At 54.1% G+C, this 17,161-nt stretch overlaps 4 protein-coding genes across 4 annotated transcripts; 2 read left to right on the top strand and 2 right to left on the bottom strand.

Annotated features, from left to right (window-relative positions):
* Positions 1-2,190: 2,190 nt before the first annotated feature.
* On the top strand, positions 2,191-6,388 carry CONPUDRAFT_55848 (uncharacterized protein; the record flags this gene model as incomplete). The annotated part of the gene is made up of 4 exons (XM_007770037.1): positions 2,191-2,295; positions 2,344-4,122; positions 4,216-5,533; positions 5,613-6,388. Coding segments are annotated over 4 exons (3,978 nt in total), but the record flags the coding sequence as incomplete, so codon positions are not given.
* Positions 6,389-6,401: 13 nt separating this feature from the next.
* Positions 6,402-7,768, top strand: CONPUDRAFT_124616 (uncharacterized protein; the record flags this gene model as incomplete). The annotated part of the gene is made up of 3 exons (XM_007770635.1): positions 6,402-7,027; positions 7,091-7,562; positions 7,616-7,768. The coding sequence occupies 3 exons, from the start codon at positions 6,402-6,404 to the stop codon at positions 7,688-7,690; spliced, it is 1,173 nt and encodes a 390-aa protein (XP_007768825.1). The 3' UTR covers positions 7,691-7,768.
* A 1,927-nt stretch (positions 7,769-9,695) lies between these two features.
* Positions 9,696-13,575, bottom strand: CONPUDRAFT_165623 (uncharacterized protein). Its single transcript, XM_007770634.1, has 5 exons — positions 12,592-13,575; positions 11,389-12,492; positions 11,209-11,325; positions 10,842-11,142; positions 9,696-10,771 (listed from the first exon to the last, which is right to left on the bottom strand). The coding sequence occupies exons 1-5, from the start codon at positions 13,390-13,392 to the stop codon at positions 9,831-9,833; spliced, it is 3,264 nt and encodes a 1,087-aa protein (XP_007768824.1). The 5' UTR covers positions 13,393-13,575; the 3' UTR covers positions 9,696-9,830.
* Positions 13,576-13,728: 153 nt separating this feature from the next.
* Positions 13,729-15,096, bottom strand: CONPUDRAFT_124614 (vacuolar ATP synthase 16 kDa proteolipid subunit). Its single transcript, XM_007770633.1, has 8 exons — positions 14,997-15,096; positions 14,846-14,927; positions 14,691-14,718; positions 14,623-14,635; positions 14,445-14,550; positions 14,168-14,362; positions 14,015-14,104; positions 13,729-13,955 (listed from the first exon to the last, which is right to left on the bottom strand). Exons 2-8 carry the CDS (start codon positions 14,888-14,890, stop codon positions 13,947-13,949), a joined length of 486 nt encoding a protein of 161 aa, XP_007768823.1. The 5' UTR covers positions 14,891-14,927; positions 14,997-15,096; the 3' UTR covers positions 13,729-13,946.
* Between the last annotated feature and the right edge of the window lie 2,065 nt (positions 15,097-17,161).

Raw genomic sequence — 17,161 nt, 5'->3', positions numbered from 1 at the left:
CAGCCTTGCGGATTTCGCGCGCTTGAGAACCATGTGGAACCCGGAGCTTTATTATCTCGGCGCTACGCGGTATCGACCGTTGAAGGGGATCTACCCCCTTTCAACCACTCACTTCGTTGATTCAATTGCATCTACGAACACTACGTACGCTTTCCTCGAAGATGTGGAATTTTCACATAGTCCCTCTTTACCACACGACGACACTCCGCCTTTCTCAGTCGAGCCACCACTAAATGACGACGAACTTCCACATTGGGACCTATCATCTATGGATGGTCCATCGGTCTCGGACTTCCTTATCAAATATTTGGAGAGGAAGGGATCAGAACTGTCGCTTAGCTTCACGAACTGCAAGTTAGCAGATTTCAGGCTACGCAAGCGCCTAGGCCTGCATTCCTCTATCACACTGAGCGAGATCAACAGCTCTTCCGGTGTACGCGCAGTACTAAAGTGTTGGGACGGTAACCATCTGCACGTCAGCGAGTCGCCTGGTTTTGACGACGCCATACTGGACTCACTCGCGGAGGATCAGAGTTTCTGCCCAAACCTACGACGAATCACGATCGCCGACTGCACGTTGTTCACTCCTGCCGCTCTTCTGCGGCTGTGTGAAGTGAGACAGATTGCTAGATCCCCTCTAGAATGCCTCTATGTCTCGGGAACAGTGAATATGCCCACCCTAGAAGAACTCAAGCTGATCGAGAAGAACGTGGGCTATATCTCCTGGCCCATGACATATTAACTGGAGACGACTGGAATGTGGTGAGGGCAGAGGGGTGACTGGGGATGGCGGCGAAGCAGGATGTTAGAACACGACCTTGCGATGAAGAAAGGTGTAAACGCAGTTTGCTTTCTCCATATGTGCTACCCCTGGAGCTTGCTCGCTTTATGAACCCACAGTTCGTTTTCCTCTGTCTATATCGCTACCGAATTCGCGGCTGTTATGGAGCTCTAGTTACTTTCAAGCAGTATATGCTAAAAGACTTGTCCATTACACCAAGAAGCCATATAACACTGATTGACGTGACTACAATATTTGAGGGTACCTGTTCTTGGACTCCGCGTGCCGTGACGCAGATGTGCAAAGCGGGGGGTGGGTCAGATCAGACGCAGGTCATCCGAGTCAGGAAGGGTGGAAGTTAATCGAAGAAAGCGTTGAAAACCTCTATTGGGGTGGGGATTACTGTGGCAGAACAGCGTTTACCACGCATTTTCGGACACGTACCTGCCTATTAAGGACGGGAGGACGGCGGCGCTATAACGGGCGGTGATGACGCCAAGTACTGTGTTCCGCTCTCCCTCCCAGTATTGAGCAGTAATGATTACAGTCGACAAGGAGGGCTAGTTTCACAGAATTATCCATCGCACATGTATGTAACACTTTGAAAAACCAACCAACTGAACTCATTGCTGGCCAGGTGCGCATCAATCTCGTCTCTCCCCAACGAAACTTTGCTCGCAATATTTCAGTCCGTGTACGACTGGACGCGGCTCCCGAGCTTCGGCGTGCCCAAAGGACAACCTCAGCAATCAAAGACTGCCCACGATCAAGCTCTCTTTCCGTATTCGTGCGCCTATGTCTGTCGCAAGTGGCTTGACATCGCGCGTGTTGGCGTAAAATTATCGCTTTCATTGGGTTAGAGTCGTTCTGACCCCTATTTTCTCCTCTTCTATCTTGCTGTTCTATTTTTTTTTCTCGTGACATTGATTTAAAATATTGGACGATCCCTGCCCACCATCAACAACATAAGACTAGTGACACGCTTCAGCGCCGTCCTCCTTAGGCAGACACGTCTCAAGGTTTGCAAAAGAGACTACGATTCTAGAAAGTATCCATCCCGGCAAAACCCGACATGCGTTTTCCCAGTCGTGTCTGCTCCCGTCCTCAAGGGGGTCTCGGACCGGTGATTCCGGACCCGGGGTTAGTTAGTTAGTCCAGGGTAGGGGCGGGATCGCCGGTAGTTTGACCTGCATAGTATTTACCCGATATAGTAATTATTTGCCTTTGAATCGGTGCTCGGGCCTCAGAGATGGTCTGTTGATTCTATCCAAACACGATCCAGAGGCATGGTACAGTGATTTCGCCATTAAATAAACATAAAAACATCCTAAATTACGATTTAGACTGATCCACCTGGTATCATAGACGGCGTTGACCTCAGCAAGCTCCCGGTCGACGATAACAAGGTCGTCTGCCCGAAATGCGGCATTACCATGAAGCTGGGCATGGGAGGGGTCAATAACTTCGGCTCGAGGCACCTCAAGAGCAAGGCATGCAAGGATCAGGCCGAGAAGGTGAAGAAGGAGGCGGAAGCACGGGAGAAGGCACAGAAGGCAGCAGAGAAGAGGGGAGAAACGGTTAAAGTCCAGAAGACACTCACCTCCCTCTTTGCTTCTTTAGTCCCTCGGGCGAAGGCTGGTTCGTCCAAAGGCTCGTCGACAGCTCCCCCCGTAGCGCCCGCGCTTGCACCCATAGCGCCCGCACTTGCACCCATGCTCGTGCAGGCGTCAACGCCTGCCCAGGTAATCGCCGACAATCCTGCCTTCGCATCAACTCCGGCTGAGGAAGGAGCACAGCCGGCTGTCGACACAGACATCGTCAAGGCCAGAGACCTCATGCGGCAGCTTCGTGAGGCGCTTGCAGGACTGCCAGACTCGATACCGGAGGGTGGTAGCGACGACAAGCTTGGGAAGCTCATGTCGACACTTAAGCCCCTCACGCCTGCATGCAAAAAGGACGCCTGGGAGCTCCTTGACCCTATCCTGAACAACCTAGTTGGGTATGGGACAAGTGCCGCCGAGTTTGCGATGCACCTTCGACGCGGACGCCTCGGCATGGACGGACTGGTTGATTGGTTGAACGCAGAGGTGACGGCTTGGGAGATTGGAGGAAGTGTTCTCGAGGGAAAGATTGGTGTTATGGTTGGGGCAATGAAACTGCAGTACGTCAGCTGCTTCCCTCGTCGAGTTATGGACTACATACCATTTGATTCCAGCTTGGGAGAGACGCCGCAAGAGGGAGAGGGCAGCCATGTAGACGATGGCGATGATATCGCCGGTGTTGAGCCGGACGGGGTGAGCAAGGAGGCAACGCCTGCGCAAGAGATAGAGTACATCAAGACTGTCACACACCGGCCGAAACGAACGTGCCGTTGCACTGGCCTTGAACTCCATGTTCCCAAGGGCCAAAGCCCTTTTCTCCTGTACCCAATCGCTCTCCACGCTGTTAAAAGCGTCCCATGGGAAATCGAGACGAGACGCGGCTGCTTCTTCTTGCGCGCGTGGACATGTGAGGGGGTTGTATCAGGCGTGGGCGTCGTTTGTCTGCTGTGCAGCCAGCTGGCTTCCAATGGCACGCTGTCTGGGATCATCAACCGTTTCACGAAGGGAATTGCAGAGGGTACTACATACGCATTCTTCGGTCCGGGCCACATGATGTCCATGCTTCGGGCAAAGTCAAAGATGATTGACGACACCCGCATCCATCTCCTCAGCCATGCACGCAGGCTAGTGCGCATCGAGCAGGCGTTCAACATCCAGAGGCAGACATTGGTGGCCATCTCGAGTCAGCGCATTCCCGCAATTGATCGTGTCTTGTCGACGGCGTTCCGCCGTGGCTACAGCGTGTTCAAGGTCCTTGAACTCGTCAAGAAGGCAGCGGTGGGGGCGTATCACCCCCGGGGATATGAAGAGGAGCACTATATGATCGGGCTGCTTTTCTTATATCTGGGAGGCAAGCGAGTAGCTGATATAGCTCACCGAACGATGGACACGCCTGCATCGTCTACCCTCCGGAAACACACGGTAGTCCCCCGACTCCAGCCCTCAGCAGCCTTCCCAACCATTGAAGAGATGATGTATAATCTTGAGGCGACACTATCGTTGATTGAAGAAGATCTTGCAGACGCGGCGAAGAAACTCGAGGGAGGTCAAATACTTGCGACCTTGATGTTCGATGAAATTGCGGTGGAGAAGCGTTTGAGGTGGTGCGATCGCACGAACAACATCATGGGCGTTGCACGGGAGTCAGCAGACAAGACGAACCTTACATTTTCGAGCATGGAGGACGTCGATTCACTGCTACAGGAGGTCGACACCGGGGAGGTAGAGCTGGCGGTGGAGGTAAGTGGGAAACAAGTATCAGTACTTCAGTGGTCACACGCGCACGCGTGTGGCCGTTAATTCTATTGTTCTAATTATGTTCACTTATTCCAGGCCACTGTCGGTGCCCTCGGGCTGCTCAACAGCGACGACACGCGTGTTTACGCTGCACGTCCATTCCTTCTCTCTGGAACCTCTAAGCGTGAATCCGCTGAGGCTCATGCAGAGTTGCTGAATGCAGCGCTCGAGAGTGTGAAGTCTAGTCCTCAGTGCAAGAACATCCGCATAGCGAGCCTGGCTTCAGATGGAGAGGCCCGCCGAGGCCGTGCTTTGGCAATACTCACATTCAAGACCACGCTCTCTCCCTCGTCACCGCTTTATGCTCACCTGTCACAACTCCGTCTGATGGACTATCACGTCGGCGATGACGATATCACCTGCGATAAAGACGGAAGACACGTCTTCAAGCGTGCGAGAGTAACTGTACTTCGTCCTGATGGAACCACTGTGGAGGAGGTTGTGCTCCAGCCTGGTGTTGTGCGCACGCACCTCCAGGATGAGGGCCACTCTAAATCTCATGTTGACTCACTCTTCAATGTAGCTGACAAGCAGGATGTCACTACAGCATATCAGCTTCTCCGGGATATCTGGGATCTCCCTTGTGCAAAAGATGGGTCTGCCGCCATCTATGCACAGACCCGGGATGCGCTACGAACATTTGGGCAGTTCTGCCGCTATCTACTCCTCCCCTACATCTGTATCGACCTCAGCCTATCCGAACAGCTCACCTATCTCAGCGCAGCCGCCCACATTGCACTCGCTCTGTTTGCATCTCCAGGAGGTGGATCTCGTTTCCTCCCGGTCCCGCTCTATGTGGACATCATGATTATGATAAAGAACGTCTACTTCACTGTTGCAAAAGCCAAAGTCGGCAGCCCCACCATCCCCTTTTACCTTGTGCTCCTTGGGACTGACCGGGTAGAATCGCTTTTTGGAGTGCTTCGCACCATGATTGGCAATGACGCGAACCTTGATATGATCCAGCTTGGAGATCGTTCCACTTCTACAGTTTCAGTCGCCAACATCTTCGCACGTTATCCGCGATGGGACAAGGCACCTCGCCGGCTTCACCTTCCAAGCCTGGACCGTAATGAAATACCCCTACGCGATGCTGACCATATTAATCCTCGCTCCTTCCGGAGCAACCTCATTCCCGCGAACGTAACTTTATTGACCTGTTGGAAGCAAGGCCGTCGGCTGATCGAGGACGCCTACCCTTCTCTCAAAGCTCGCCTTGCATTCGTAGATGCTACACCGAATGCATCGATCCTTGCCCCTCATGGTGTGCTACTGGTGCGCGGAGCTCGCCACATGTCCGAAGCAGTGTCACCGCCCGCTGAGGATGATGAAGAGGTCGACTCTACCCGACATGGTGAGTTTATTCCTACAAACGAGTTTATGTAATAGTTATTGATTGAGTGTAACAGATCCCGTGCCGTCTTTGGCAGCAGGTATCCAAGGGTCTTGTCTTGAAGGTATACAGGAACTTGAGGACTCCGCAGCTGAAGCGGAGTGGGCATTAGCAGCTGATCCTCAGAAGAAAACTGCTAAGCCCTCATTTTCGAACTTGGTTGACATTGACGGGCACGGGACGATGGTTCCGAAGTCCCGTGCCCTTGCAAACCGTTTCCTGTACAGAAAGTCTGCCACATCAACAGATCGCCTTCGACGCGTGAGGCAGGAGGCACGATACTCTGGCTGTGCGATGCTCGGTCCAGATGGACTTCTGCATGTTGCCAAGGATAAGGAGGACCAGCCCCTTCTTCTGATCGGAAGCCCAGTAGCATCCTTGTTCAGTTCAAACGGCAGAAAATTCCTCGGTCTTGGACAAGTAACTGGCATCCGCTTTCGTTCGGTGCAGCACGACGATCTCCCTATCCAGCTGCTCGGCGAGGATACCGCGCGGATTTCAATCCAGTTGTTCGGCCTCAGTGCGGGAACTTTCCACGATGACGATGGGAACTCTTACGATTGGCAGTCGGCATTGCTCCTATCATTGCACATCCCCAACCTGCCCGGCTTTCTCGTATCTCCGGTTGACCCTGTGACTGTTGTTCCTTCTCTGGGCCAACAGGTGTTTTTGTTTGAATCGACTTCTCTTGTCTCCCTCACCGCAACTCTCCGTGATCGACTACTCCCTCATAATGAACATCGAATCGTATCTATTGACCCTCGCTCATTTGGTTTTCCGTACGTGGAGGCATCTGGTGAGTGCTCATCCCACTGACTCTACTCGATGTATGACTTATCACACGTTCTCAGGCGCGCTATGTTTTTCAGCTGACAGTGAATCATCCGACCCTCACAATACCGGGGAATATGCTTGCCCTAGCTGTTCCCCCGAGGTCACATTCGACGCCGACTCGGCACATCTCGCCCTTGCCCATATCGGCTCACATATTCTGTTTGACCCGCATGTCGAGCGTGAGCTCGAACCGTGCGGGATGTGCTTACGTTCGTTTGTAGCTTGTCGCACCTACCTCAAGAAGACTCGAGGCCGAAACGCAACGTTCAGCATCGACCACGACAAGACCTCGTGTGTCAACCCCATCAAGTTCCGCTATGGGGTTGCACGCGAGTTTCGAGCTGACACTGCCCCTTCCACGAACCATCCAATCGAGTGTCCACTTTGCGAACGTGGTTCGCCCGCAGTTTGGAGCTACAACTTCGAAGCTCACCTCAAAAGGGTTCATACGCCGGCTGCTTACGAGGGCTATCAAGGCCAGTACAAGCTCACAAATGCCGAAAGCGCCGCCATGGAGACAATATGGAGGAACCGGCGAATTCGAGCACCACAGACTTCGAAAAAGGGGAAGGAAGTACCGGTGGTCATCTCGGCAGCACATAGTGTGCATGCGGCTACAAGGTACGTGTTTCTACTTATTGTTTCTCTCGTAGTATTCGGTTCTAATACTTCTTAACCTACAAGCACGACGATCTGCGAATTGGAGCCCGAGGCGGAGTCCTCGTCATCCTCTGATAGCGAGGAATCCTTCGACGAGAACCGAGCCAACTCGGACGACGATGACGCCGCGCTCGCGGCTCCCCTCCTTGCGCGTCCGAGTCTCGACACTAGTACTGGTCCCTCATCCTCCGGCGTGATCGACGAGAGCCTCGCCAACTCGGACGACGATGACGCCGCGCTCGCCGCTCCCCTCCTTGCGCGTCCGAGTCTCGACGCCGGTCTCTCATCCCTTGGCGACATCGCCCTCAACCCATTTATACCGCCTGCAGGCGTGCCCGCCATTGCTGATGACGCAGAAGCCGGCTCTCGTCGCTCGGCCCGAAAGCGCAAGGCACGAGATACCGACGACCCAAAGGTCTGCTACTGCGGCGAGCGTGTTTTGCCATCCGAGCCGGATATAATTAAGTGTACGGCTCGCGGGTGCGAGACAGTACTGGTATGTTTTATTCTCATTCCTCGTCTGCTTCTGATTAACTAACTATACTCTAGTTTCATCTAAAGTGTTCCCGTGCTCCCTTGCAGCGTAGGCAGCACTGGCGATGTGAGCCTTGTCGTGAGCGTTGAGCTTGGCGTTGAGGGTAGCGGGCAGTATGATGGATATAGGGGCTAGCAGCATAGTGTAATTCTGCTGACATTCAATGCACACGTGATATTTATTTACTATATATGGAGTAGCCCCTGTCTACATAGTTAGTTAGTCCAGGGTGCGACGGGGCTCGGGGGTAATCCGACCTGAGTTAACCCCTCGCCGGTCCGAGACCCCCTTGCCCGTCCTTCTTTTCTCTTCTCCTCATCGTCTCGGATCCCAGTGCCCATCTGATCTACCGATCATCACGCCTTCTGCCATGCACCCATGTTTGAACGTCTCAGAGATTCAATGTTTCATTGCAGGTCACCTCAAGAGGGACGCGACTTTAGCCAGGCTCGCTAGAGTTAACAAGTCCTTCAAAGAGACCGCGCTTGACGCTTTGTATTCGAGTATTGAGCTCCACAATCTCGTTAGGTGTTTACCTGATGATCTTTGGACGATCAGAAGCAGCAGCACTCTTGTGAGCCTTTTCTTTTATGAACCACTAATACTGATCTAACCACATGGGCACAGGTCTTTACGCGTAAGGCAACATCGAGGGACTGGAAGATACTGCAATCCTACGCTGCCCGCGTCGTAAACCTCAACTTGCACCTCTTCTTCGCTCAAGTATCGCTCTCTCAGGAGGCTCTCGACGACCTTTGTCAATGCCCCATCCCATCTCTATTTCCAAAAATGCAGTCATTCACCTTATTCGGAGGAGGAGAGACCAGTTTTCGCGGACTTGGCGACACTTTCCAGGGTCCAAACCTCCGAGATCTGCTCATCGTTGATCCCGTCAACGCTACCGGAGGAGATCCTCTTCGTTACGCTCCGAACATCTCTCTCGCCTGCCCTATGATGGATAAGTTCGCATTTCATTACTTCCCCAATGCTTTGCGATTCTGCGAGCCCGCTGAACCGTCCCCGTCAATGTCGAAGGCAATATGCTCATGGCAATACCTCCGCGAGGTTGTATGTGGGCCTGTCAACGACGACATGCTTTCTCATCTCAGTCAGCTCCCTCACCTCCAATCTCTTGACATTCGCGCTCATCGAAAGTCATCGTGGTTGAAGTCTGGCAATATCTTCCGGTTCAACAGCTTGGAAGCACTTGTCATAACGGCGGATCTCACCAGCACGGCTCTACGAGCGTTAGAACGTCTTCTAGCTATACCATCCGTTTCTCCATACGATCAAACATCTCGCCTATCAAGTTTCACGTGTAGCTCAGCCTGCACAGGCTCATTCGCTCATTTCACGGCGATGCTTCAACGACTATGCTCTAATCGCTTCTCGAAAGTTGATCTCTCGGACGACGAAGCCCACCGTGACGACACGGAGCAAAGCCCTCTCAGTCATTACGAGGGGCTACTCCCTTTGACGTCTTTTCCCGACTTCGCGTCTTTAAAACTTTCCTTTGAGTATCCTCCCATCTCCATGTCCTGTACACAGATGCTCGACCTTGCTTCTCACTGGCCGCGTTTGGAAACTCTATCCATCAAGTATCTAAAGAACTCGTTGACCCTTGCTGATCTCGTCAGCCTGATGCATGCGCTGCCACAAGCGACTGATATTTCGGTTCCCACCACCATCACCACCAAAGACGTAGAGTCGTACCTCACGTCCCACAGCTCACTCCCGTGCTTTACGCGAATATCAACGCTGTATATGGGATACGAAAACAAGGCCCATCCTCCCACATCAACTATGGACAATGTTGCATCGTTGTTGGCTCACCTCGTTCCCCGCCTGAAGAGCGTCTCGCCTATACCATATGAATCGAAGGATTACTGGGCCGCCGTCGTCGAAGCGATCGAAAGGAAAGGTACTGTATAATGCCCCTTTCCTCACATTTACTCGTTCCTTGCGAAATGCCCGTCTGACATCGCCTGTTCCTACTCACATGCGTATCTGTGCATAAACGCGATGTGTGTCTTTGTTACCCTTCTGGGCCTCTAACTGTATGCATACGTCTATATTTACAATAAAAGGATGGGTGATAAGTGCATAAAACAGCAGCGACGAACGTGGTGAACCGTAAAAACATCCAAAAAGCCAAGAATAAGCCAACGTAAAAGATGGCACAAAGCATACAGTACTCTAGACAGAAGACAGCCGTGCGCCAAGCGAACGCTACGACGTACCAGGCTCCTCAACTTCGTCCTCAACCTTACCGTTGACATCCCCAAGATCAGTCTCGGTATCTGTGTCTATCCACGCATCCGTGTCCGCCCCAGCGTCGCCTTCGCTCGTACCTGCACTGACAACGCGCACCCTCTTTTCCTTCTCCTTCGCCAAACTTGCGAGGTTGATCGCCGAGCCATTCCGTTCATGAGAAGCTATAGTTGGACCGAAAACATCCTCTGCGTCACTTTCCTTATCCCGCTCCTTGCCTTTCCCCGCCGACTCCACCTCCCTCTCGCGCTCGCGCTCACGTTCCCTGTGCCCGGCATTACCCGGCCGCATAGTGCGCTTGACCTCATGCAAATGCGCCGTCCGCGCCCACTTCTTTGCGCTCCGCGGTACAAACGCCGACCCTGTCGCAAAGCGATCGATGTTGACGAGCCCAGATCCGAGCGAAGTCGAGGCGTGGAGGGGATGCGCCGCGCCCGACCCAGACGCGGACGAGCTGGTGCGCACGAGTCGCGGGCGTGCCAGTCCTGGCGACCAGACGTCTGCGGCGCGATGGTGCGCGTTGTGCGAGCCGTGGGCGTGGGCGTGGTGGGCGTGACTGCGTAAAGGTGTACGTAGACCAGAGCTTGAGCGCTTAGAGGACGATGCCACGGCAGATGCTGGTACAGCCATAGATGCCACGAGGGCGGGCCGATGTGTCGTATGGCTCTCTGCCGCCAGGTGGATGTAAGCCGGCGTAGTGTTTACATCAGACGATGACGAGCGTCCAAGCGTCGGGCTCGAGTGATGCGCAGCGGGATTAGTGGTTATCGGAGGGCGATCGAGGGCCGGCGGATGCCCTTGGTCAACGGTGGATGATCCCGTTTCAACGCCGTCCGATATATTCCCGTTTACACTTGGCTGCGACGGGAACTGAAGTTTGTCCTCGCTCAAGTCGAACCCTGTAGATGATGTCGAGATTAGTACCTGGATAATAACAGGTAAAAAACGGGAAATAAAAAAATGGCTCACCGACACCTCTCCTCTGCTTCATCCCATCTTCCCTGCTCGGCGTCCTGCTCGGCGTCCTACTTCTAAGTTTGATCCACTCCCCCGGTGCGCCGAACGTATGACTAAGCCCACTAAGGCTAAGCTTTCGTCTACCCCATTCACGTACCGACGATGACCGAGAAGGCGTGTTGGCCTGGTGGCGAAGGATACGTCGATAATCCGCCGCATCCATAGTCCTCGAGCCACGAGTGAGACCCATAAAGACCAGCACGGCGAGCAAAAGGCAGAGCTGAGCGAGGCCGAGACGTTTCTCGAGGACAATCTAATTCCACCCAACAAAGACACTCAGTCAATGAACGAACTTTGGCGAAACGAAGAGGGCACACACCTCATCCGCAAGGTAATTTACCCGCTCTAGCAGCTCCCCGTGGTCCATCTCGAGCCTCAGCCGCTGCCGCTCCCACTCGTGCACGCTTCGCTGATACATCTGCGCCTGCATCTTTCCCTACAATCAAAACGTCCAATTAGCCTTCTGCTACGTAACACAAAATGAAAGAGCAAAACCCACCAATCCTTCGAGCCGACCCATCTCCTCGCCCATTCTCCTCAGCACCTCTCGCACGCCGGTAGTCTGCTCTTCGACATAGCGCGCATACAGGCTGTGGTTCGCCTCGAGCGCAGTCAGCCGATTCATGATCGTCCGATAAATACTCTCCCCGCCACCACCAAAGACAGGCGGCGGTGGGTGCGGCATCGAGGTGGTACTGGAACTCGAACTGGGGCTCGGAGTGGAAGAGACAGAGTGCGTTGTTTGCGATTCCTGAGAGGTGGATACCGAGGAACCGGTAGCCGTCGACCCCGAGGTCACAGAGCCAGACGACGCCGACTCTACCGCAGAGCTGTCGGCAGTAGCGGCGGTCGTATGCCCCTGGTCGCCCGCGGCCGAACCAGGTGTGGGCACAGCCGCCGAACCGGGCATGCCGTCCGCTGTCACCTGCTCCATCGCGCTCGCGAGGCTCTCTGCGGTCGACGCGACCGCGCTCGCAGCGCCTGCCACCTCTTCCGACCGCGCATACACCACGCTCGCGCCCCCTTCCGCGCTAGCCGTGACCGCCGGCGAGGAAACATAAGCATCGCTGGTCGATAACGATATCGTAGTTGAAAAGTCTTCAACGGGGATATAGGGCGTAGTGGCGTGCAAGTCAGCGCGTATGTCCGAGAGCGACGGCAGCCCCGACTCGAGCGCATCCATAAACGATGTGAGCAGGTCCGTCTTGTCGCTGCTCGTCGCGTCCGGGAGGGCCTCTGCCGAGATCGCCTCCTGGCCCTGTACTGTCCCGTCAGTGTTTGCTGACCCAGTCATTGTGGCTTGTTCGTCCGACGCAGTCGCCGTTCTTGGGGCCTCAGCTTCAGCCTCAGCGTCTTCCAGAGCAGGGGACGGCGCAGCCTCGACAGCCAAGCGTGCCTGCGCGTCTGCCGCGGCAGCGCGCTGCATGCCCGCGCGCTCCTCGGCCTCTTCGACCCAGACATCCCACTTGAACTCCTCGAGGTGCGTGAGGCCATACACGCGCAGGAGCGAGATGGGGCAGTAGAACTCGTTGCCGTAGTGCGAGTGGATGTCGATCCGGATGAAGCGGTAGAAGGCGCTTAGCGACGTCGGTGGGTGGAAGGACTATGCGAAGAGGGCAGATAGTGAAGGGTAGGTAGCGAACCGCGATAGACGGGTGAACGTCAGCTTAAACTCGACACACAATGCAGCGGCAAAACGCACCTGCAGTCCCCTCACATTCCTTGCCCTATACGTTCCGACCGGGACCCATCCCTCCCCATCGCCCGCAACAAACGTCTTCGCAACAGACACACTGAACTCCTTGAACACCCCGCTAAACAGTTCAAAGTTCGCAAGCTGCACCGTGTCGATCCTAATATCGTCGCACAGCTCCACAACCACGTACTGCCTCTCTCCCGCAGGGGCGCGCGACGTGCACGGAGAGAGCATGTACTTGTCCTTCTTCGCATCCAGGAGGGCGTGCGGGGACTTGGCACTGCGGTGCGCACCGTGCACGCGCGCGGAGCAATCCAAGGACGCGTAGTTGAACCGGTCTGTCAGCGGTATGCGAAAGTGCGGGGAGAGGAGGTACTGCTGCTGCTGCTGCTGCTGCTGCTGCTGCTGGTCGTCTGCCGTGGGGCCCTCTGCACCTTCGCTTCCGCTTCCAGCACCCGGGGGTAGAATGGCGAGCGAGTCGTTGTACTCCGTGTCTGCGCCGTGACCAGGGGAGGAGCGCGAAGTTGCACGCCCGGAGGCGTTGACATCTTGCAGCTGCCGCGCCTTCCACTCCTCGAACGAGAGAAGTATGTCTTCCTCGACGGAATCGAGCGGTTCGAGGGGCTTGAGGCAGCAAACTGGTGCATTGGCGTCGGCGGGCGTTCTCCGAATGGCGATCTCGCGGAACTGGTCATTGTGGGATGTGGGCTCCGCAGACGCAGCATAGCTGGAGGTGGGTCCAAATAGAATAGGAGAGGCGAGGAGGAAGGTGAGGAGAGTAGGCGGAAGCAGAAAAAGTGAGTGCATGGCAGAGACGCCGGTGCGACCGGGTACGTCAAGTCGATGACACGCGAGACTGCTGTACTCAGAAATGAAGATGCGACCACCGGGATTCACGAGAGGATGAGAGACATGAAAAAGCAGAGAGTGCGAGTACGCTGAGAGTCAAGTTCAAGGGACAGACACGTCGCCACCTCCTCAACAGCGAATATTTCCAGCACGGAAGCCGGCACGAGTTTCATTCGGTTGAATTAACTCCGTTCCTCGTTCCTTGAGCCCAAATGCCTCATTCAGGGCGGCTGACGTGGTGGACACTTCACCTCCAGCTCACAGGCCACGACACTTTGTCACACGACGATCTCACTCAAACGAAGCAGATAAAAGATGGTAAACAGGAAAACGTCGTATCATTAATGACTCGCGATATGGCACTTTACGGAATAGACGCCCGCGCAGAGCCGAACAGCATATTGTACCCAGCCACGTTCGCTCCGCGCCAACCCTGGCAAAGCGTGCCAACTGCTCCTCCAAGGTAGTCGATCGTGTTGCGAAGGTCTCGTACCTACGACCATGGGCTCCGCTTATACGCACTGCGTAGAAATGAACAACGTCAGCATTGCAAACGCGGGGAAGAATGCTGACTACTTACTGGAGCGATGTCACCAGCGCGGGTGTGCATAATCAGAGCAACGATGAGACCGTACAGACCCAGCACTTCCGCGAAAATAAGGATAAGAATCTACATTCGGAGCATATTCAATGTCAGAGCCTACACACGGTCCTACTTGAACTCGAAACTCACCATGCCGACGTACAACCTGGGCTGCTGAGCGGTACCACGGACACCAGCATCACCGACGATACCAATGGCGAAACCAGCAGCGAGACCAGCGAGACCGACCGAAAGACCAGCGCCGAGATCAATGAAGCTGGCCGCAAGCGACACTTGGCCACCGAGGTTGCTCGAAATGAGGACAGAGACGACGAGACCGTAGATCTGTTGCAGCAGGGAACGGCGTAACACGAAACACGTAAGAATGTGTCATGCTGCAAACACGAGGGCACGAGGGGCTACGTACGGCAATGATACCAGCCATGATAACGGGGACGACACACTTCATCATCAGGTCGGGGCGGAGGACGGACATGGCGGAGATGCCGACGCCGGACTTGGCGGTACCATAACTGCGCGCGTGACGCCAAAGTCAGCCTTCTGTTCCCGCAGCGCGCTCCATCACCCTAGGCGGGTTGACATACCTGGCTCCAATGCCTGAACATGAATGTTAGCAACGAGCTTCATGTAAATGCAGAGGGGGAAAACTTACTGGTGAAGACGATGGCAGCAGTGCAGCCCTGCAAGCGACCAGTCAGCATCCGAACCCCGCTACATCACGCGCTCTCCCATCGCCATCACTGTCCCTCATCCTCCTACCCATCCATCCGCCGTGTCCACCCCAGCCAACAGCGAAAGCGTACTCACCATAGCACCAAAGAAGGGCGCGTAGACGGGGCAAAGGTCAGACATGATGGTATTGCGTAGTTCTGTCGGGTCTTCGAGTAGGCTGTGCTCCACCCGAAATGTCGTCAGCCCTCATCGTGCCTCACCCAAAATAGACCACAAGAATACTCACGAGAAAAGTACAGAGAGGGACGAGCTTGTCGGAAGAGAAGCTTGCCTTGGGTACGAAAACGGTGGATGGGGTGGAGGTCGAGCAAACGAGCGAACACTGCGCTTTGCGGTTGCTTGGCTAAACAAGCGCAAAGCCCGACCTAGCCGACGGCGTGACATTTCGGCATTTTGCGGCGGAGACCAAAATAGTGGCTGAACAATGGCAGCTCGCCTATGAAATTAAATTACGGTTCCGTGGAGGAGGTGTGAAGACAGCGCTTGATAATCTCTGGGGCTCAAATTAGAGACTTTCGGGATCACCTTAGCATATTTGTGGAGTGAGAGGCGGTCGTGCTCAGCATGCATGTGAGTGCAGCGTGTTACAGTAAGATGGTCATGCATATAGGTACTAACGCTGATCAGCGCAGTGATGGAGGTTTCTTATACCGGTTTACGTGACGGATCTAGAAACGTGGTAGTAGAAAGGTGGACCAGCTTATCAGTTCTGGATTTGAATCACCGGTGGGCAAGACTCTGATGATAATCACCCTCACGCTGGAGCTTGTCAAGGAACAAATGTCCGATTCCCTTTGGGAAATAACTTACACGCCGCTCTTGATTCCTATTTCATCTGCGGACCCGGAGACATTTGTGTTTAACGTTCGCAAACAAATGTCCGGACCCATGCCCCTCAACAGATAAGTTCAGATGATTGGAGTCCAGTATTAGAATTAATCCCTGTGTCAGCACCGAGGATGCCGGGAACTACCCTCTTACGACATTCCAATGCAGAAGGCGAGGACACCCAGCGAGCGTATTACTTGCGACATCAAGGTGTCGAGGTTGCGTCTCTTACAGACGATGGTCGATGAAGTTCCATTGGCGGGCTGAGGGCTCGTGCGAAGCTACGTAAATAACCTATCCATCCGGGCGCTACACAAAACGGCTGAACGCTCCGGATGGACAAACAAACACGCATTGTGGAATCCGCCGATGAGTTGACAAAGCCCCCCCAACCCGGCCCGCTCAATGGGCGCTTGCTCCCTGGACGGTAATACACAAACAAACCCCCTGGCAATACTAAACCGAATCCGTTCCCGGTCCTGGCAGTAATGCGAACCTTTTCCCCGGGTCCACTCCTCCAGCGTTTCCCGCTGAGGTGATAGCTTTCTGTTCACGCTGGGGCCGGTCAAGGAACAGAAGGCCCGACACCCTTTGGGAAGTACACGAAGCGACAATCTGTTGTCCATTGCTGCGACAGCGCCACTAGTTCAGGCCATATAAACTACCCCCTGCTCCTCTATACAAGCACATCGACCACCACGTCGATATCACAATGTCTCATTTCTTCTCTGCTCCCCCTTTTCAGGTCAACTATTTCTGTACCATCTGTTATTTCCTCTCCACTTATGATATTACATCAGAATCATAAAGGGAGCTTCGCCTGTACCTTCTTAAACTGCACCTCAACATTTCGCCAGAAAAGAGTTGCCAAGAGCCACATTGAAGGAAAACAGTGCGTCGTGTGCCGTAACTACGGCTCAGAAGTGCACGTTATCGTCTTCACTGACTTTGCACTTGCGACATTCTAGCTTCCATGTCAAGCGTTTTAGATGTGCCTTCTGTCACTATTGTACATGTGATGGCTCAGCGATCCGTCGACACTGCAAAAAGCAGCACCAATGGGCATCCGGCGCACCACCAAGCTGGGTGGTTATTGAGCTTCCTGGTGAGACTTGAGTATTATATTTTCCTTGAAACTTCATCAATGGCGTGTTTGTTCCAGAGCTCTGGAGTCAATATTGCTCGAGGCTTTGAGAAAGTACGGTGAATGGCCATATTCGAGACTGAACGTGTGCTGGTCGCAGATTCGGAATAAAATGTAGAACTTCATACATCTGCAATAAATTTACCTTTTGTTACGAGGTAGACTCCGCGGCGAAAAGAAGCAGCGGTGATATTTACCATTTTAGGAATCGATTAATCGCATCATGCACCGGGTGGACCTGGTGGATGTTATGGACGCTATGACCCCAACGGATGTGCATCTTGCGGAGCGTGTAGTATCCTTACAATATTATTAGGCTCTTGGATCACGTCGACTGGGGAAGTTTATTTTTGACGGCCGATGACGTTACGCTATGCCCTAGAAAACTACTTCTACATATCGGCCACTTAAATCGAGCA

Source organism: Coniophora puteana, assembly GCF_000271625.1.
Source record: "Coniophora puteana RWD-64-598 SS2 unplaced genomic scaffold CONPUscaffold_6, whole genome shotgun sequence".
NCBI classification, from domain to species: domain Eukaryota; kingdom Fungi; phylum Basidiomycota; class Agaricomycetes; order Boletales; family Coniophoraceae; genus Coniophora; species Coniophora puteana.
Note: the sequence above shows the minus strand (reverse complement) of the source record. Positions and strands in the feature narration are given on the sequence as shown.

What these genes read in the sequence shown, in the direction of transcription:
- CONPUDRAFT_165623 (XM_007770634.1), bottom strand. Translation starts at nt 13,392, where the DNA reads ATGCACTCACTTTTTCTGCTTCCGCCTACTCTCCTCACCTTCCTCCTC. An exon ending in GGAATGTGAGGGGACTGCAG is followed by an intron (nt 12,493 to 12,591) that starts GTGCGTTTTGCC and finishes CTCTTCGCATAG; the next exon opens with TCCTTCCACCCACCGACGTC. An exon ending in TAAATTACCTTGCGGATGAG is followed by an intron (nt 11,143 to 11,208) that starts GTGTGTGCCCTC and finishes GGGTGGAATTAG; the next exon opens with ATTGTCCTCGAGAAACGTCT.
- CONPUDRAFT_124614 (XM_007770633.1), bottom strand. Translation starts at nt 14,890, where the DNA reads ATGTCTGACCTTTGCCCCGTCTACGCGCCCTTCTTTGGTGCTATG. An exon ending in CGCCCTTCTTTGGTGCTATG is followed by an intron (nt 14,719 to 14,845) that starts GTGAGTACGCTT and finishes GGTCGCTTGCAG; the next exon opens with GGCTGCACTGCTGCCATCGT. An exon ending in CCAGGTTGTACGTCGGCATG is followed by an intron (nt 14,105 to 14,167) that starts GTGAGTTTCGAG and finishes CTCCGAATGTAG; the next exon opens with ATTCTTATCCTTATTTTCGC.